Source organism: Dendroctonus ponderosae, unplaced genomic scaffold (assembly GCF_020466585.1).
Source record: "Dendroctonus ponderosae isolate FM_Combo_2020 unplaced genomic scaffold, Dpon_F_20191213v2 Dpon_F_20191213_1, whole genome shotgun sequence".
NCBI classification, from domain to species: Eukaryota; Metazoa; Arthropoda; class Insecta; order Coleoptera; family Curculionidae; genus Dendroctonus; species Dendroctonus ponderosae.
The window spans coordinates 48390458-48408861 of record NW_026017110.1 but is presented as its reverse complement, the minus strand read 5'-3'; the positions used below and the strand labels follow the sequence as shown (position 1 = coordinate 48408861).

Here is an 18404-nt window from a genome sequence, read left to right as displayed (position 1 = left end):
TCCTACTTACCAGCTGATATGTGGTAAGTCCCAGCACCTCAATCAGCCCGTCCTCAGTACTGGGATCAGACGAGCCCATGGTTTTGCTCCAGGGCTTCGTGCCTCCTCCATAACTAGATCAGACGATCGCTATACTCTGAAGGCGAACGCCTGCAGAGTCTTACCTTCCAATATTGAGGAAAACAATGGCGTGAACCCTCAATTCCTTCAGCTTGGGTGTGATGTCGTTGCCGTCGCACTCCAAAGTCACATAATCGGCCAGACCTTTCCATTTCCTCCTCAACAAGTCCTTGCCGCCCATCTGGCCGTAAAACATCTTGTTGCGCAGCCGGGAGTTGAATTTTTCAGGATGAGCCTCTGGAAACAACAAGAACAGTTTATTGTTTGTGGGGCGGGCATTTTCGCTATCATTATCCAGGGGCACGTTCCGCGCTTAAACCGACTTTATCCAGGGAATCAGGACGATTTATTATTTACTAGAGACTATAAAGGGCCATCTTTTGTTGTGCGATCGATAAGCGAATGGACGAAAAAACCCGCCTTAATATTCAAGAAGTGTTTCGAGGGCTGAGGCTTTCAGAAAAAAATTGACTGAGAAAAATGAGGAAGAATCTGCCTACTTTTCCAGTAGGAGACGCAAGTCGATCTGGATCTCTTTGGAGCAAGATTTGGGCCATCCATATCTATTGCCCCTCAAAGGCTTCAGCTGGTTCAGAAGGCCTTAGATGTATCTTGAACTGATTTTGTTCAGACGTTCGTTATCCAGCTGGATCTTGAAGGAGCAGATATTAAAATTGAAAGTGAAGTGAGGCACAATTTTGGCAGCTTTCCCTCTGAAAGTTGCTTCAACTGTGCCTGCAAAGGCGTTAAAATTCCTCGGAAGACTCAGAAGCACAACGAGTCCGAATTGGCCACAAATACTACTTTTGAAGGCGGGTCGATAGGATGCCGACTGACACAAAATTACCTTACGTGAAGTTCGAAACCTTCGGATCTTCAACTCAGAAGCTTAAAATCAAGTTTGCAACCTTTGAACTGTCGAAAATAAGCAACAGTCATATAATCTTAACCTTCGATTTTCCTTTCAAATTCCCTAATTGACTCAGAATACTTGACAACTTTAAAACACCAACGTTAGTACTTGCTTGATATTCGCGAATCCACAAAATTAAGTCTGAATTCTTTGGACCACTGATGACAGTGAGGGCAGAAATCTTCCGATATTGTTGTGGAAACCTCAGAACACTTTAAAGTTGCCTAAAAGTTCAGTAAGAAGTTTTGCTCCTAACGTCAAGTAACGAAAAACAAGTTTCTTGCGAAGTCCACATGAAAAAATCAATTCATCGGTGCCAACCAACTTGAAAACACCAACTTCAAGTACCTACTTTAGTCAAGTTTCGTCAACTTTAGTCAACTTACTTTAGTTACTTCAAGTACTTGAGGTCTGAAAATCATCATTTCAACGGTCGCAAATTGACTGTAAAAGCACAAAGTTAAGCTTGCATGCTTTCAACGATCGCAGTCAAACAATCGAATGAACTTTTGAAAGGCCCTAACTGGCTCAGGTTCTAAAGTTTCTATAGACCCAATTGAAAATTTTGCTAGAGAAAGTCCCGAACTGACTCTGAAGATTTTGCAATTATTTGGAACACTGGGTCCCTAACTGGATCAGAAGACTTCATTGAGAACTTCACTATTTAAATGCTGAAGTTTGATATTCGAATTAAGCAAATCCAAGTGAAGTTGGATCCGACTTTATCCAGGGAATCAAGACGATTTACTATTTACTAGAGACTATAAAAGGTCATGTTTTGTGGTGCGATCGATAAGCGAGTGGATAGAAAAAAACCCGCCTTAATAACTGAGAAAAGTGAGGAAAAATCTCCTACGTAGTAATTTTGGCAGCTTTCCTTCTGAAAGTTGGTTCAACTGTGCCTGCAAAGGAACTTCCTCGGAAGACTCAGAAGCAACAACGAGTCCGAATTGGCGACTACTTTTGAAGGCGGGTCGATAGGATGCCGACTGGAAAAACACCCGCATTATTCAAAGACGCTCTGGGGGGCTGCGGAGCTGCTTAAAATAAATACAGCGACTGCAACCTCTTAGAAAATTAAAAATGGGGGAAAGTGCTGAATTTTTCATTGCCAATCATAATTTCCGGTTGGATGTTTAGCATAATGGGCCACATTTCTAACTAAAATTTTCAGAAAAATGAAAAAAAAAATGCGTTTGAATCCTCGATGATTCCAGAACAAACTGAACAAGCATCGAGGCCATGACTATCCGAAAAATTTCGGCCAGTGGGCGGACACGTTCCGATTTTTCGTTAAGCCTCCCGAAAATTGATCAATAACTCATTACTTTGACGTCAAGCCAGCCGGTGACGGCAAAATTCAGCGAAATTCAACTCTTTAAGTTGGCAATTTATCCAGCAACTTACCGCGAGCTTCGTGGAATTCCAGCGCAATGTGAGCATCCACCCCTAAAGAGTAATAGTTATTAACGACGCTGAGTGGTAGAGTTTCTTTGCCATCGTTAGACTGGTCGGCACTCTGATTGGTCTCCACATCCAGACACCATCGATCCAGAAGCACGGTGTCACTGTGATTGATGTTGGTCAGGATTTTCGATATTGGTTCATCAGTGTACCCCTGAAGAAACCGGGAAAATTAGCGATAAACCAGACGGCAAAAGCTAGACCAAAACCATGCAAGTGCAGTTCTTGAACTTGCTACGCTCATCACTAAAAAAAACAATTTTCTGGACGGTTTGGGAATGGAGCAACTTACTCCGCCCCATCCAAGAGCTCTGGCCAAATCGTTTCCAGTTCCAAGGGGAAGAACCCCAACCGGAGGCGCAGGTTTCATTTTGATTTGGTCGATTACACTTAGCACCCATCCCACGGTTCCGTCGCCTCCACAGGCCAGGACCCGGAGGTTTGGTACTTTGCGGAACAGTTCCAGGCCGAACTTTGGGCCGCCTTGCGTCAAGTCGAAGACCTGGAATTGAGCGTTTGTCTGGACACTGCAGGACGCTGAACAGGATCAGAACGCACCTGCCTGGGATTGAGCAGCCACTGGAACTTCTGCATCAGCTTTAGGCCCTGATTTCCGCCGGACTTTGGATTGATAAAAACGATCACAGGCGTTACCGTCGTTGATGGAATGGGTTTGATCACAAAAGTTTTATATTCTTTGTCCTGCAAACGACCCCAAAATCCAATCGCATTCGGTTATAACTTTTCTTCTTCTCTTCCTCACCTTATTACTAGCTTTTCTTTTGTTTGATCCCTTTTTCTTTGGCACTTTTCTTAGACTGGACTTAAAGCTGCCTCTCCTTGGAAGCTTGACGATCCACGATGGAGGCACTATGATATTATTATGTACACCTGGATAATCCAAAAAAAATGGTTAATTCATTGTTAAACAGCGCTACGGGGGCGAGAAGTGATCGAAGAAAAAAACACGTTCTATTTCCGGCATTTGCCGGCAGATCAATTTTTCATTTGGGACAAACTTCAATATTTCAAGGGAAACGAGGTTCAATTACTAGATCAGAGTCGCTTTGAGTAGGAGCATCAATGGCTTCCTAGTTTTATTCGGAACTTTCCTACGGATTTTCCCAGTTTGCCGTCGGGATGTTATTGAAAAAGGCAGGCATTCGATTCACGAAACGATCCAGACCTGCTGGCTTTAAAGTGTTTAATAATTTCCAGTTCGTTTAAATCTCACCTTCTTACTAGTGTAGTTTCACGAAAATTAGTAAAATTCAATGGATTATCCATAATTGGTCGCTTAAAGTTACACAGTTACAAGGGACACTTTTTATTGGATAAACCACACAAATTTTGTTGTTTGTTTGGTAAAAAAATGGGAAAACTGACCAACCCTGCAAAACCTTCAAGCTCCAACTTCAACATCGAAATCCTCGCATCTTGACTTTAGACTCAGAATCAAGTTTGTAAGCTCTGATCCATCGGCAGAATAATCAATGAAAAAATCATCAAGTCCCTAACAGGATCAGAAGACTTTCAAGTTGCGTAAAACTCAACTGCGAACTTTTCTTAAAACTTCAAACCAAGTTTGCCATCTTTAAACCCTTCGATTGCTCTTTGAAAGTCCCTAATTGGGTCAGAAGGCTTTGCAGTTACTTTAAATTTAAATTAGAAACTCACCTGCTATGCAAAAATGCTTGCACTTTACTTCAAAGGAGCAACCACAACTTTAGACGATCAAAGACAACTTTGAAAAATCAACTTTTGCACTTGAAGTTTGCAAATCGACAATTACACATCCGGATCCGGACTTAAGAAACTCTAAATCAAGTCTGAAGTATTTGGACTACCGATTCAAGTCCTAGAGGGCGGCTCAGAAAACTTTAAAGTTCCTAAGTACTTCATTAGGAACTTTCTTTCAGCAAAATAACGCTCAAAGTTACTTGTGGACTCTTCAAAGTTGTAAGATTCAACGAAAGAGTTGCAAACGGATTTTAGAACTGCAAATTCAGCATTTGAAGTTTGCAAATCTCCGAATTGCTAGTCCTTGACTGACTCAGAAAGTTTCTTTAAACGCAACTAAAATTTTTCTTAGAAAAATGTTTTAAAAAAATTCTCATGGACAGTAGCAAAGGCCCTAGTGGCGTAAAATCGATGGTGATAAAAAATTTCATTACGTGAAGTTCGAAACCCTTCGGATTTTCAACTACGAAGCTCAAAATCAAGTTTGCAACCTTTGAACTGTCGAAAATAAGCAATACTCTTATAATAGGCAGGAAAACCTTCGATTTTCCTTGCAAATTCCTTAATTGACTCATAATACTTGACAACTTTAAAACATCAACTTCAGAGAGAATTCAGAGAAGAAATCCCCTAGTTTTCTTGTGGAAACTCCAGACTGGCTCAGAAAACTTTGCAGTTGCTTAAAAGTTCAGTGAAAACTTTCGCTCCTAAGGTCAAGTAACCAGAGAAAAGTTTCTTGCGAAGTCTACCACATGGCAAAATAAACTCATCGGTGCCAAGCAAGTTGAAAAAATCAACTTCAAGTACTAAAGCACTTGAAGTTCGAAAATCATCAATTCAACGGTCGGAAATAGACTGTAGAAGTGCAAAATTAAGTTTGTAAGGATTCAACGATCGCAGTCATACAATCGAATGAACATTTTGAAAGGTCCTAACTGGCTCGGAAGGTTCTAAAGTTTCTTAGGACCCAATTCAAAATTTTACTAGAAAACCTTCAGTTCAGTGCCGCAAAAAGTCCCGAACTGACTCAGATTTTGTAACTATTGGGAACACTCGGTCCCTAACTGGCTCAGAAGACTTCTTTGAGAACTTCACTACTCAAATTCCGAAGTTTCGATATTCGAATAAAAAAAACAAGTGAAGTTGTAATGCATTGATGAAAATTTCCATTTCATCACCTGGAAAACACCCCGAATCAACATGCAAATTGATATGCTAACGAACCCTCCAGAAACCGAGGATTATTGACGAAAATTACAGTTTACATGGATTCGCTTGGAGTATAACGGGTGAAAGTGAAAACTCTATATTTGCGATGCTAAATATATTGTTTCATCAGAAAAATTAATGTCAAAGGCAGTTTTTCAGGCGCTGAATGGAAAACAACGGAAATTGGCAAACAGGGAGCGGACCGAAGAACGATTGTCTCGTTATCATGTGAAAATGTTGCCAAGAGCTGAAAACAAACGACTTTTGCAACTTTTCCGCACATTCAGGCCCGTTTCCAATACAAATTCGTCCATGTAAACCGAAATTTGTTTTCGGCAGTTCGAACGGGAACGTGAAAGCCCGTTCAAGCTTGAAAACTTTCCAGATCTGATGGAAAAACGACCGTATTTGTCTTTTATTTAATTTTATTTGTATTTACTTCGAACTTTTGTGTGGTTGTGTTATGGATTCCCAAAATTGGGTTCTGAGTTCGGTAATTCCACATTTAGCCCGATTTTTACTGGACAACTTTCGATATTTAGTCGAAAATGCATTCGTCTAAGCTTTGCTGTAAAACAAGAGATTCTTCTCGGTTTGCTTGGGTTTGGCTGGATTCGTTTGGATTATTTTAGGTTTGTTTGTGTTAGTTTACGGGAAACCAAAAACTGTTCTTCTTTTGCACAAATTTTGAAAAAAGCGAAAGTGAGCTGAAAATGCGCATTTTACAATCAACTTTTCTTCAGAATCATGAATTTTATTGAATGTCGACTTTCAGGAAAAAAAACCAATTTTTACTCTGAACTTCGAAATCGAAATATTTAATGTGTTTGTTTGTGTTCGTTTGCGCTTGATGGGGTTTTCGATAGTTCGTTGGAGTTGGTTTTGGAAACGCCCAAAAACTGATGAAGTAAATGCAAAAATATGTAAAAATTGGACTTTTTCATAAAAGTTCCCTTGGAATTATTGAACTTAATTTCATTAAAAAAACACTAGACTTGAAAAGTTGAAGATTCATTGTGAAACTGTATAAGAGTCGCTGTAAAATGAAAATTCGTTTAACTTTCAGCTCAATTTAAGCTCAAAATTTGCACTTTCAAGTTGAAATTTTCATCCTCCAATGTGTTTGTTCGCGTTCCTTCGAGTTTGTTTGTTGAAGTTCATTTGGGGTTGTTTTGGAGTGCGGTCGGGTTTGTTTCAATTTTTCTAGTCAAGTTAGGAAATGAAACATAGAATTTTCGTCAACTTACCTAAATTACATTCTTCGCCTATTCGTTGAATATTGAAACACGACTCCTTGTTGTGGTAGGCGACTTTGCACCAGGAACAACTGATGGCCACAACCTCTTTGTAACTAAACGATAACTTCGATTGGAATGACTGAAACCAAGCACAAATGACAATTTCGAGGCGAAAGTCTGATCTAATTTTAGCTCCGCTTCGGGCTTGTTGTGCCTCAAAGAAAATATTTCCTTAAACCGTGCGTTTTTTCGGGGCGCCTTAATTTAGACGGTATGCGCCAGTGGGTAACAAGTTGGGCGAAACCTTTTTAAGCACCCAAAGGCCAACATTTCAATTGAAATAATAATAATAATTTTTTCCTGTTGAAGAATTTTTCCGCTTTGTCTTTGGGAAATTGGCTACATTTATTCATCGGATGGCGACCATAAAACATACCGGACTCGCCTGACAAAGAAATAGTGCTTTTTTCCTGCTCCGACAAAAAAAATGACAGTGACAAATGTTGCTCGAGTTAATAAAGGTTTTCCTGCACCTTTTCCCAAAGCAAAAAACGCGAAAGCGCTGCAGGAAAACGACTTACTTTAGCACACTGTTGACATTTTCCCTTCTCGGACCTGCGATGCACCCAATGGTGTTGAATGGTGGTCTGCTCGCGGTACTGTCTCACTCCCACATCCCTGAAGCTGGGTTTGCAGGTGAAACGTTGCCTGTCCAGCAGGATTGCGATACAGTCGTCATGGCAGACAATGTTGCAGGCAGCGCACTTTAATCGTCCTCCATGTTTCTGCAATTTTCCGCATTTTAACAGACAAATTAGCTTCAGATCCTTGCTGGAGTATCGTCAAATTTACGATCGCTGCAGGAAACGCGCCCCCATAAATACCCCTTTATGGGGTAATTAAAATGTGGGGGATTAGCCGACGGATGGTGGTGCAACATAAAAATCCCATTAAGCCGGACGAATGGCCGGTAAAATATTATTTTTTCTCTTTTTCCTAACATTAAAAGTAGACTAGTTTGGCAACAGTGAAACATCCATTTCTGCTCTCAATTTTCTCAATGAAATTATTGCCGTAATTCACTAGGAACACCTGCCTCCAGGCGAGTTTCTCTGTTATTAATCGCTTCTTAAAGCTCTTAATGCACAGGTGAAATAACACACTTTCAATATATAAAACAGTCAGTGGATTTTCTGCAGGAAAATACGGAATTGTAGCTGTTTAGTGGGTCCGCAGGGAGGCTGCACATGACACAACCCGTTTAAAAATTAATTCACTTTCTCAGGCATTAAACTTCTCAAGGCGCAAGAGGACTCGGCCGGATTTAGAGTCCATGAGAAATATGGTCCTGAGGGCCCTCTTCCATTTAAATCCCTTGGGCCTTTGGACGCATGTTTATCAATTTTAAGCTGCAGGGAGTTGCAGGGAAAAGTCACAGGAATTGCACGGAAAAATAGGGTTTTAACTCACGCCTGGTGGCGACTGGAGCAAAAAATCCGCGAAAAAGTTGAAAAATTGATTATAAAAAAACTACCAGCTGATGTGGAGTTAAATTTGTTGCATGTAAAACCTCGGGCTTCTACTGTAGAGTGCTGCAACATCCAGTCAGATATCTCGAGCGGTTTTTGAGAAATACGCCTCAGACGAGCATGATGTACAAAATGAAAAAGCACACAAAGCCTTGCAGAGTTCAAAATTTAATCTAGAAGGACCTTCAAGCACGAATGTAACAAAATTTAAACCACGCCTAAACTGGACTGTTCGCGATCGAATTTTGTTGTACTTATTGCACGGATTCAACTGGTTGCTCAGAAGCAAGCTTCAGAAGAGCATCAAGCAGAAACAAAAACCGCGCAAACTATTTCCAAATTCCAAAGATCAGTTAAAAAGACAGCTGCTTCTGAAATTGAACAAAATTTACCTTCCACGTAACATGGAGAATCCACTATAGAGTTCTGATTTTCACAGTCGAATCCCTCAAATACGAACCCGAGAAGAGCAGAGCGCAAAAACAAAAAACCGGGCAAAACATTTCGAAATTTTGAAAATTATTGACAAAAGCACCAGTCACTCGGATTTAACAAAATCCACACTTCGAATAAGCTGAGGCCTCTTCTATAGATTGGCGATGTCTCTATTTCAATGCCTCAAACGCTTACTCAAAAAGTAGCCTTATAATCGTACGGCGCACCAAGCGCGCAAGACATGTCCAAATTTTGACAATTATCTATAAAGGAACCAGCTGGAACCGAACGAAAATCACACACGAGGGAGATCAGGAGCTCCTCTGTCGGCTGTTAATATTCAGATTTTGATTCCTAAAATGTTGACCGAAATATAAGCATTAGAAATGCAGGACGCAAAAACCGACAACCGCGCAAACCATTTGTAACTTTCGAAAATTATTTATTGAAACATCAGTTACTCGATTTACACGACATTTTCAGATCAAATAAGCTCTCTATTGATTACCGGTGTCCGTATTTCAATGCCTCAAATGGTTACTCAAAAACGAGGCTTGAAATTGCAGGGCGCAGAAGCGAAAAACGGCGCAATATATTTCCAAACTTTCAAAATTATTTTCAAAGGAAACATCCACTAAAAATGTCCGAATCTTACACACTAAGAAACACGCACATTCCTCTATCAGTCACTGAATATTACACTCAAATGCCTCAATTTTTAATTCAAATCCGAACCTTAGAAGAGCAGACGCGAAAACCAAAAACCGCGCAAAACCTTTCAAATTTCCAAAATTGTTTATAAAAGGACCAGTTACTCGAATTGAACGAAATTTGGACGTCAAATAAGCCAAAGACGTCTCTATAGAAAACTGGTGTCCGCATTGCGATGTCTCAAATGGTCACTCAAAAACATGCCTGGAAAGAGTAGGGCGCAAAAGCGAAAAACGGCGCAAAATATTTTCAAACTTTGAAAATTATTTCCAAAGAAAAAATCACCTCAAAATGTACGTAACTGACACTCCAATAAACACGCAAATTCCTCTATCAGCCACTGGTTATCACACTCAAGTGCCTCAATTTTTTACTCAAATCCGAAACTTAGAGGAGCAGACGCGAAAACCAAAAACCGCGCAAAACATTTTAAATTTCCAAAATTGTTTATGAAAGGATCAGGTACTCTAATTGACCGAAATTTGCACCTCAAGTAAGTCAAAGACGTCTCTATAGAAAACTGGTGTTGTCCGCATTGCGATGCCTCAAATAGTTACTCAAAAACGAGTCTTGAAATTCCAGGGCGCAACAGCAAAAAACCGGGCAAAACATTGTCAAGTTTCGAAAATTATTTACTGAGAAAATAGCCACTCGAAATATGCGAAACTCGCATTGCAGGAAACACGCAAACTCCATTTTGAATTATTGATTTTCGCATTATAATGCCTAAAATTATTAGTCAAATAAAAGCCCTAGAAATGCAGGTGGCAAAAGCCAAAAACCGAAAAAAAGTTGAAAATTTCAAAAATTCAATGCGACGGACTGAGTGACTCAAATGAAACCAAATCCATCAGGTGAATAAACCAAGACTCCTTCTATCGATTACTGCTATCCTTAATGCGATGCCTCAAACAGTTACTCAAAAGCGAGCCTTAGAATTGCAGGGTGCAACAACTGCAAAAACCTTTTGCAAACTTCTAAAATTGTTTATGAACAAACTAGTCTGTCGAATTTAGCAAAATTCACTCTTCAAGTAACCAAAGGACTCCTGCATCGATTCCTCATGTTGAAATTCGGAGGCCGCAAACGTTTGTTCAAATACAACTCTTAGGAGACCAGGGCGCAAAAATAAAAAACCTATCTAAAACTGAAAAATTAACTAAAAAAAAAACCGTTTGCTCTAAATAAATCAATTATCACCACAAGTACACTGAAGCATCTCTTGTAGCTGCCTGACAGCGTCATTCCAATAAACAAACTCGTTGCTCAGAAACGCGCCTCAGAAGACCAAGTTGCTGAAACGTCCATCCCCAACAAGTCCAAAGTTCTACCCCCTACAGTTAAAAAACCTTCAACTCAAATTGAAGCAAATTCACCTCACGAATCCTCCAAACCTTCGTTTATGAACGACTAAAACCCCGATTCAAAAATTCGCATTTCCTGATGCCAGGCTACTGTTTAAGCCTAATCAATAGCCAAGCAAATGTTTTCCTAAGCCATCAGGGCTATTTAAATAGGCCGAAAACTTTCACAATGGGGCAAATATTGCCTGTACAAACATGCAGGAACACCAACGTCGAAATCCCAGGAAATTCAAACAGGAATAATTGGAAAAAAGCCCATTTTCATGGCCACATTCAGGCCGCCCCAATTAAATATTCATCAGGAAAACGTCAATCCCTTTCCTGGAAATTACGACATTAGAAACAATGTAATAACCCGTTTTTGCGTACTTAGTTGTAGGACAAGTTGACTGATTCGATCCATGAAGTTTTAATTTGATTTAATTTTGATTTATTTTCCGGACTTCGTGTATTTGTTATGATATTCTTATCTTTCCTGGGTCTCAGTCAAAGTGTGAAGTAAAAATTTTGAACAGCGTTTATTTCAGTATGTTTAAAATTTACACAAACTACAAACACCAATTCACAATTAAAACATGTTGTATAAAAACTATAATTTATAAAACGTTAAAACATTCATAAGTTCTGGAGGGAAAAAAATCCCAAATGATGAAACAAATTTGAGGTTTCAAGACAGCAAAGACCTAAAAGAATCTAACCTTTCCCAATTATGAGTTTGTATGAATTTTAAATCTGATGATGGCGTTGTTGTCTCGCCGAAACTTTATGAAATAAACCGTATGTTTTTTTTTATTTCACACTTGGACTGAAACCCAGGAAGAAAAGAATATAATAATATTTGATTTAATTAAAACTGGCCCTTTTTCGGGGACGTGGAAAAATATGAAATTTTAATGTGAAAAACGGGTTTCTGGAGTGAACAGCAGGTGCCTGGAGCGATCATTTGCACCGTGAAACTTTACCCTTAGTTAACCCTAATTAACAACTTATCGTTGATTCTTCCACAAAACACCATAAATTTCCTCGTCTGCTGTTCAATAAGGCGCTTGACCTCAAAAGTGATGAATTGCCCGGAATTACCTAATCAGGTTGATAATGGACTTTGCGAAATATATAAAATATTGCCTAGTTTTCCCTGCAGGATTTAAGGCAGAAAAATACGCTCCTATCAGTTCAACCTGGCGGTTGAATCACTTGAACTCGGAGTTAATATCCAGGGGTTTACCGCAAAGCCTCAATTGAGCAGGATTTTGGCTCCACTGCTGCTCGGATACGTTTTTCCTTTAGTTGCCGGTTGCCAGCAGGAGGAAATCGAGCGTTTAATTAAGTCGCAAAATTGGAAAATTCCAGGCAACAGTAGCAGCTAAACAGCCTCAACTGTTTGAATTGTTTGATTGATTCTAGTTGATCCCGAAGCCACATTGCTAAGAGTTTTCCGAGAAACCTGATCCGGACAGACAGAGCTTTGCTCGTTTTGCCAGGTGGGGCGAAATCCCGAAACTGTCCTGGAATTCCAAATTACTGCGGTGTCAATGCTAAAGCCTCTCCAAGATGAATATTGGACAAATCCATCGGTATTTTCCGCTTTATACTAAAGCTGATGTTGCACTTTTTGCCTCATTAACCATTATTTCCCTGCTGGATTTTAGGCTCAAAGTTTCACTTACCTGACATTCAGTGTCTCCCACATAGCAAAACTCGCCTGAAACAGCCGTGGAAACCCACAGATGGTCGCCAATGGCTGCCGATTCGCCCCAATCCGGAGTGCCTTTATGTGAACGTTCTGTCGGTCCAGTTGATCTTCTGCAACAATGAAACCCGAACTGAGCAAGCGAATTTTAAGCGAAATTTACCATAAATCAACAGCGAGATAAACAACGCGGCCTTCCTGCCTTCAAGCCCCATTTATTGGACATTGTGTGCCATTAGGAGAACGTGGATTTTTACACACTTCTCGGGGCAAAATCAGGCGAATTATTTTGCCCTGATCTGGCGAAAATTAGTCAATTAGGACGAATTCCTGAAATCCGTCTCGGCAAATCTGACCCATCCGGCTCAATTAGGCGCGTAACGGGCAAACAGACACCGACAATAAGAAAATGACCATCACTTATTGCTCACCTTGTTCGGTTCTTGTAATAAACCGATCGATTTCGCACTAATCCACGTTTGCGACTCACAGTTAGCATCGTTTCGTCTCCCTGTTTTCTGTTCACATTTTTTTCGGAAATTTTCTTATTAATATTCCGCTTCCAATGAGTTTATCAAAGCGTCAATCTGATTGCTTTCATCGATAGATAGCAAAAAATGCACTTGACTTTTCCCACATCGACCCCAAATTTATTTGGATAAATCCTCAAACTGAAATGTTTGTAGTCCATTAATGTTGGCTGGATCAGCAAAGAGAACTTCCTTTATTTGCTGCTAAATCGGCATTTTGATGTGTGTCCTGATTGCTCGGAAATCAGCTTCAGAAGAGCATGATGTAAAAGTGAAAAATTACCCTAAAATATCCGGAATTTCAAGAATTTTTAACTAAAAAACCAGAAGCTCTGGTGAAATTTAGATTACACCACGAGAACACTGAAGCTTTGGCTAATCACTCCTTGAATTCGCATTCTGATATTTGCAGTGGTTTGCCAGAAATGGGCTTTGGGATGACAGCATGCAAAAATAAAACCCCCTCAAAAACATTACAGAGTTCAAAAGTGAATTCTGCCGAAACCACGAAGGCGAATCTAATCAGGTTCACACTACGAATAAAATGGAGTCACCTTGATCGATTTCAGAGCTTTGCCCTCTGGCTCCGTTAGTGGGTGCTCAGAAATGAGCTTTGGCAAGGTATGCCGCAAAAATGAAAATCCATGCAAAAACTCTCCACATAAAAAAAAAATTTGAGGAAACAACTTTTCCAAATGAAACCAAGTTCACAGTTCACATACGCTTAGGTTTCGCGTTTATTCTCCTTCACCGGCATGTTGGTTCCTTAAGCAGCTAAAGGCACCACAGCCTACAAATCAGCGAAGATTTCACCGCTAGTAGACTAAAGCCTTTTTAATCGAATCCAGACAGACACATTCTGATTCTCTTATTGGTTGCTCAGAAACAGGCTCCAAATTGGCAAAATGTTAAAATGAAAACCCGCGCCCTGAAATGCCCGCTGAATTTACCAAAGTTCAGGAATAAATGCTAAATTAACTGCTTTCTGGAATTTAACCACATTTACCCCACGAGAAGAGTCGAGCTTCGTCTACCGATTTATAGAATTATCATTTTAACCCTGCCATTTGGTTCCTTTGATATCAGCTTCAAAAGAGCATGATGCAAAGACAAAAAACCGAGCTTAGACTTTCCAAAGATACCAATTAATTCTCCACGAACCATAAGCTTCAATCAAACCAAATATAGGCCTCCAGTGGCCTGAAGCTTCCTCTATCGACAGCTAATATTATTTTTGCAACAGCTCAAGTGCGTTCTTTAAAATGAAGCTCAAAACTGCATGACGGAAAAACAAAAATTCGCCACAAAAAGCCCAAACTTCAAATACATATTTTAAAAGAATTGTGAATTTGCATCTAACGAAATCTGCCAAACGTGCTTTTTCTGCATAAAATTTGAAATACCTTTCGCCATTGTCAGAGTAGTTGCTCGGTAATTAGCTTCAAGAAGGCATGATAATAAAGCAAAAAACCGCGCAAAAAAATTTAAACTTAAAAATTTAATCACACCGGAACCGGTATCTTGAATTGAACCAAATAGGCACCCCTAGGCACGCAATGTTTCCACTATCGATTGATGGGTTCCGAGTTTAGTAGCTTGCAACGGTTCTTTAGAAACAAACGTTATAATAGCAAATTGCAAAAACAAAAAATCGCGCAAAAAAAATCCAAACTTCAAAAATTAATAATGAAGGAACCACACGCTAAAATGGAATCAAATTAACCCCATAGTTAAACCAAAGCTTCCTCTCTTGATTTCTGAGGTCTGCATTTGGAAATCTCAAACGGTGCCGAAGATATAAGCATTAGAAGAGCGTGAGGCAAAAACAATAAATCGTGTAAAAAATCCAAACTTCAAAAATTAATCATGAAGGAACTATTGGCTCGAATGGAATCACAATTTTCCCACGAGCCACATAAAGCCTCCTCTATTGATTGATGATTTCCACCTTTCGCACTCTCAACTGATCTTTTAGAGGGGAGTATTAGAAGAACTTGATGTAAAAACTCAAAAAAATCGCTCAAAAAAATTCCAGAAATCACACGTAAATTATCACAAAAAGTCCTGCTGAAATGGAACCAAGGTTGCACCACTAGTCAACTAAAGCTTCCTCTATTAAGTGATACAGTCCAAACTTGAAAGTCTCGATGGTTATTGAGAGACAAGCAGTAGAAGAGTATGATGAAAAACGAAAGAGCGCACAAAAAGTTCCAAACTTTAAAAATTGGTATTAGAGAACCACTCAATGGAATCGAACGAAATTTCCAAAACATGTAAAATGACGCTTTTTGGTCAACTGCTGAAATCAACGCTGGGCTGTCTCAAATTGCTCTTTAGAAACACGCTAAACAAACTCATGGCGACAAAATGAAAAACCCGAGCACAAAATTACCAAAGTTCAAACATGTTTTATTCAAAAACTGTAGAACCAAATAGAACCACGCATACACTACAGATACACTGACGTTTCCGCTCTACATTTCTGCAATCCGTGCTGCGCTGTTCAAAGTGATTGCTCAGAAACGGGCTTCAGAAGAGCATGACACAAAGCGACTTCCCGAGCAAAAACCCTTGAAAGTTTTCCAAAGCACTGGACTTTAAAAAAAAATGATTTGCGGTTAGAGTTGTTGCAGTTGCGTCAGGCACTCAAACAAATGCCAAATAAACAATCAAAATACGTTTCATATGGCGACGATTCCTGGCTGTCTAAAAATACTCTTCCTGCCTAAATATTGCCAATACACTCTGCTCGTTTTGTCCCAATTTCTACGAAAATTCCTTCAGTAAATTGTTAGCGAATCGCCTCAAAGGAAACCCCGATTCTAAGCTCGAAGCCCTACTCTGGGCCAGATTAAATGGGGCTAAATCCCGAACCAAAAAAAACCACTTTCACTTCAAATAACTTTCTAGGAACGACTGAACGGTATCAGTTTGCCAATTTCCACAATACATTTTCCGCGCACTGTCTCGTCAAACTGAATAAAAGCCCGCACACAACATGCATATGGAAAATGCTCTATTTATTCACCTTATCTTCATAGACTATGGCCAAAGCCCTATCGTAAAAAAATCGTTGCTTGTTACACGTTGCATTGTTGCGTTAGCTAATTGTTGGCAATTTTACCGGTGGAAATTGCCTGGCTTCGGGCCTTCCAATAAATCTGCAACGAGCGAGCTGGCGGCCTCTATAATAAAATCCCTGTGCGCTCAATTCTTAATTAAACTCGCTCAATATTAAGAAAGAGGCAACGATGTGGTTGGCCAAATATGACTGGCAATAAAGTGTCGGTTTTATGGGGTGCAAACGGACGCGGAATGAACCAACTCCGAAGGGAGTTTTTGGTCGTGCAGGCTTACGTCGCTTGGTCGTGCAGGCTTATGAAGAAACTAGTTAAGCCACGAAATCAGCTTGAGCACCAGTTTCAAGCCAAATCTTTTGCCTAAGTATGTGAATTTTTTTACCTCAGTTGCTTCTGTGGATGAATATTTAAGAATTTTCACATATTGACTTCGACTTCATTGATTTAGGATCCATAAAAGCGACAAGCCGATTTTCAAAAAATAATTTCGAAGAAACCAGTGGGGATAAAATTGATATGTCGATAGAGTTTTAAAGGTAAAATATTGCCCTTAGTCTGACGGGTGCCCAAAGCTCTCGGGCTTGCATAATAAATTCTACAATTTTGATAAATTATTGAGAAGGTTTTTGATTTTACACCATGCCACTGAAGCATATTTCTGAGGCGCTGTTTGAGACCAAGGAATGGGGGCTCAGCATGCCAAACAGGAAGCCTCAATTGAGGGTAGGACTGTTATGGTTCCACTACTGCCAGTGGTTCCAGAAGAATTGGTCTTGAACTTTAGCGCGGTTTTTAGTTTTTGCATTACGTTCTTCTGAGACTCATTCCTCCACAACTCCTTAAGGCATTTGAATTATAATAAAAGCCATGGATAGAAAAATATTCGGTTTATACGTGCGGTAAAACTGGTTCCATTTGAAGTACTGGTTCCTTCTTAACGTATTCTCAAATCTTGAGAAATTTTTGACGGGTTCTTCAATTTTACACTAAGCCCTTCTGAAGCCTATTTCTCAGACGCTGATCGAGATATTGACATGCAGGTTCCAGCGCGCCACATAGGGAGGTCCCCTTGAGGATTGGAGTGTATATGGTTGAATTTCAGACAGTAGTTCTTTCACGCTTAATTTTTGAACTTTGAAAAAAATTTGCGCGATTTTGATTTTTTTGCATTACGTTCCTCTGGGGCTCCTTACTCCATAACCACGGTAGGCATCTCAATTCGTATGCCAGTCATTAATAAAGAAAGCTTGCGTTTATCAGCTCTGTAAAAGTGGTTCCATTACAACCATTGGTTGATTAAGAACGAATTCTCAAACTTTGACAAATTTTTGGCGGGTTTTTGAAATTAGCATTATTCACTTCTGAAGCGCATTTCTGAGACACTGCCTGCGATATAGGTATGAAGGTCCGACACTGCCTTACAGAAGGCTTTGATTAAGGGCTGTAGTGCATATGGTTCCATTCTAGCTAGTAGCGTCTTCAAAATCAATTCTTGAAATTTGACAAGATTTTGGGCGTTTTTTTGCTTCTGCCTTAAGATCTTCTAAGACTCATTACTGCTAAACCACCAAATATTTTACAATTCGGACAGCAGTCAACAAGAGATGCCCTAGTTTATCAGATTGGAAAAATTGGTTCCATTCCATGGAATGGTTTGGTTGTAACACATTTTCAAACTTTGAGAAATTCTTGACGGGTTTTTCAATTTTACACAATGCCCGTCTGAAGCCCATTTCTCAGACGTTGAATTTGAGGGTTGCAGCATGCCGTACAGGAAGGTCCAGTTAAGGGTTGGAGCTAGCGACGTAGTTCTTTCGCGCTTAATTCTTCAATTTTGAAAAAAAATCGCGCGATTTTAATTTTTTGCATTACCTTCCTCTGGGGCTCCTTACTACATAACCACCGGAACTATTTCAATTCCCATACCAACCATAAATAACGAGAGCTTGCGTTTATCAGCTGTGTAAAAGTGGTTCCATTCCAAACATTGGTTGATTAAGAACGCATTTTCAAACTTTGACAAATTCTTGGCGGGTTTTTCAAATTTGAATTATACAATTCTGAAGCTCATTTCTGAGACGCTGCCTGAGCTATGGGCATGAAGGGCACACCCTGTCATACAGACAGCTTTTATTAAGGGCTATGGTGCATATGGTTCCATTCCAGCTTGTAGCGTCTTCAGAAATAATTTTTGAACTTTGACAAGATTTTGGGCGCTTTTTCGCATTACGATCTTCTCAGACTAATTGGGGCTAAACCCCCAAATATTTTACAATTCGGATACCAGAGGTCAACAAAAGACGCTTCCGTTTATCAGATTTCTAAAACTGGTTCCATTCCATAGAGTGGTTTGGTTATAACGCATTTTCAAACTTTGAGAA

General features: G+C 39.8%; 1 protein-coding gene across 7 annotated transcripts in view; it reads right to left on the bottom strand.

The window, feature by feature from the left end:
- Positions 1-18404, bottom strand: part of LOC109535832 (eye-specific diacylglycerol kinase) — a 93928-nt gene that overhangs the window by 16497 nt on the left and 59027 nt on the right. For all 7 annotated transcript variants that reach the window (XM_019901838.2, XM_019901840.2, XM_048670430.1 and 4 more), the window contains 9 exons: positions 12391-12526; positions 7266-7469; positions 6694-6823; positions 3261-3388; positions 3056-3199; positions 2790-2999; positions 2441-2651; positions 165-357; positions 11-113 (listed from right to left, as the gene is read on the bottom strand). In XM_019901838.2, the coding sequence (XP_019757397.1) occupies positions 11-113; positions 165-357; positions 2441-2651; positions 2790-2999; positions 3056-3199; positions 3261-3388; positions 6694-6823; positions 7266-7469; positions 12391-12526 (1459 nt within the window). The remainder of the gene's footprint in view (positions 1-10; positions 114-164; positions 358-2440; positions 2652-2789; positions 3000-3055; positions 3200-3260; positions 3389-6693; positions 6824-7265; positions 7470-12390; positions 12527-18404) is intronic.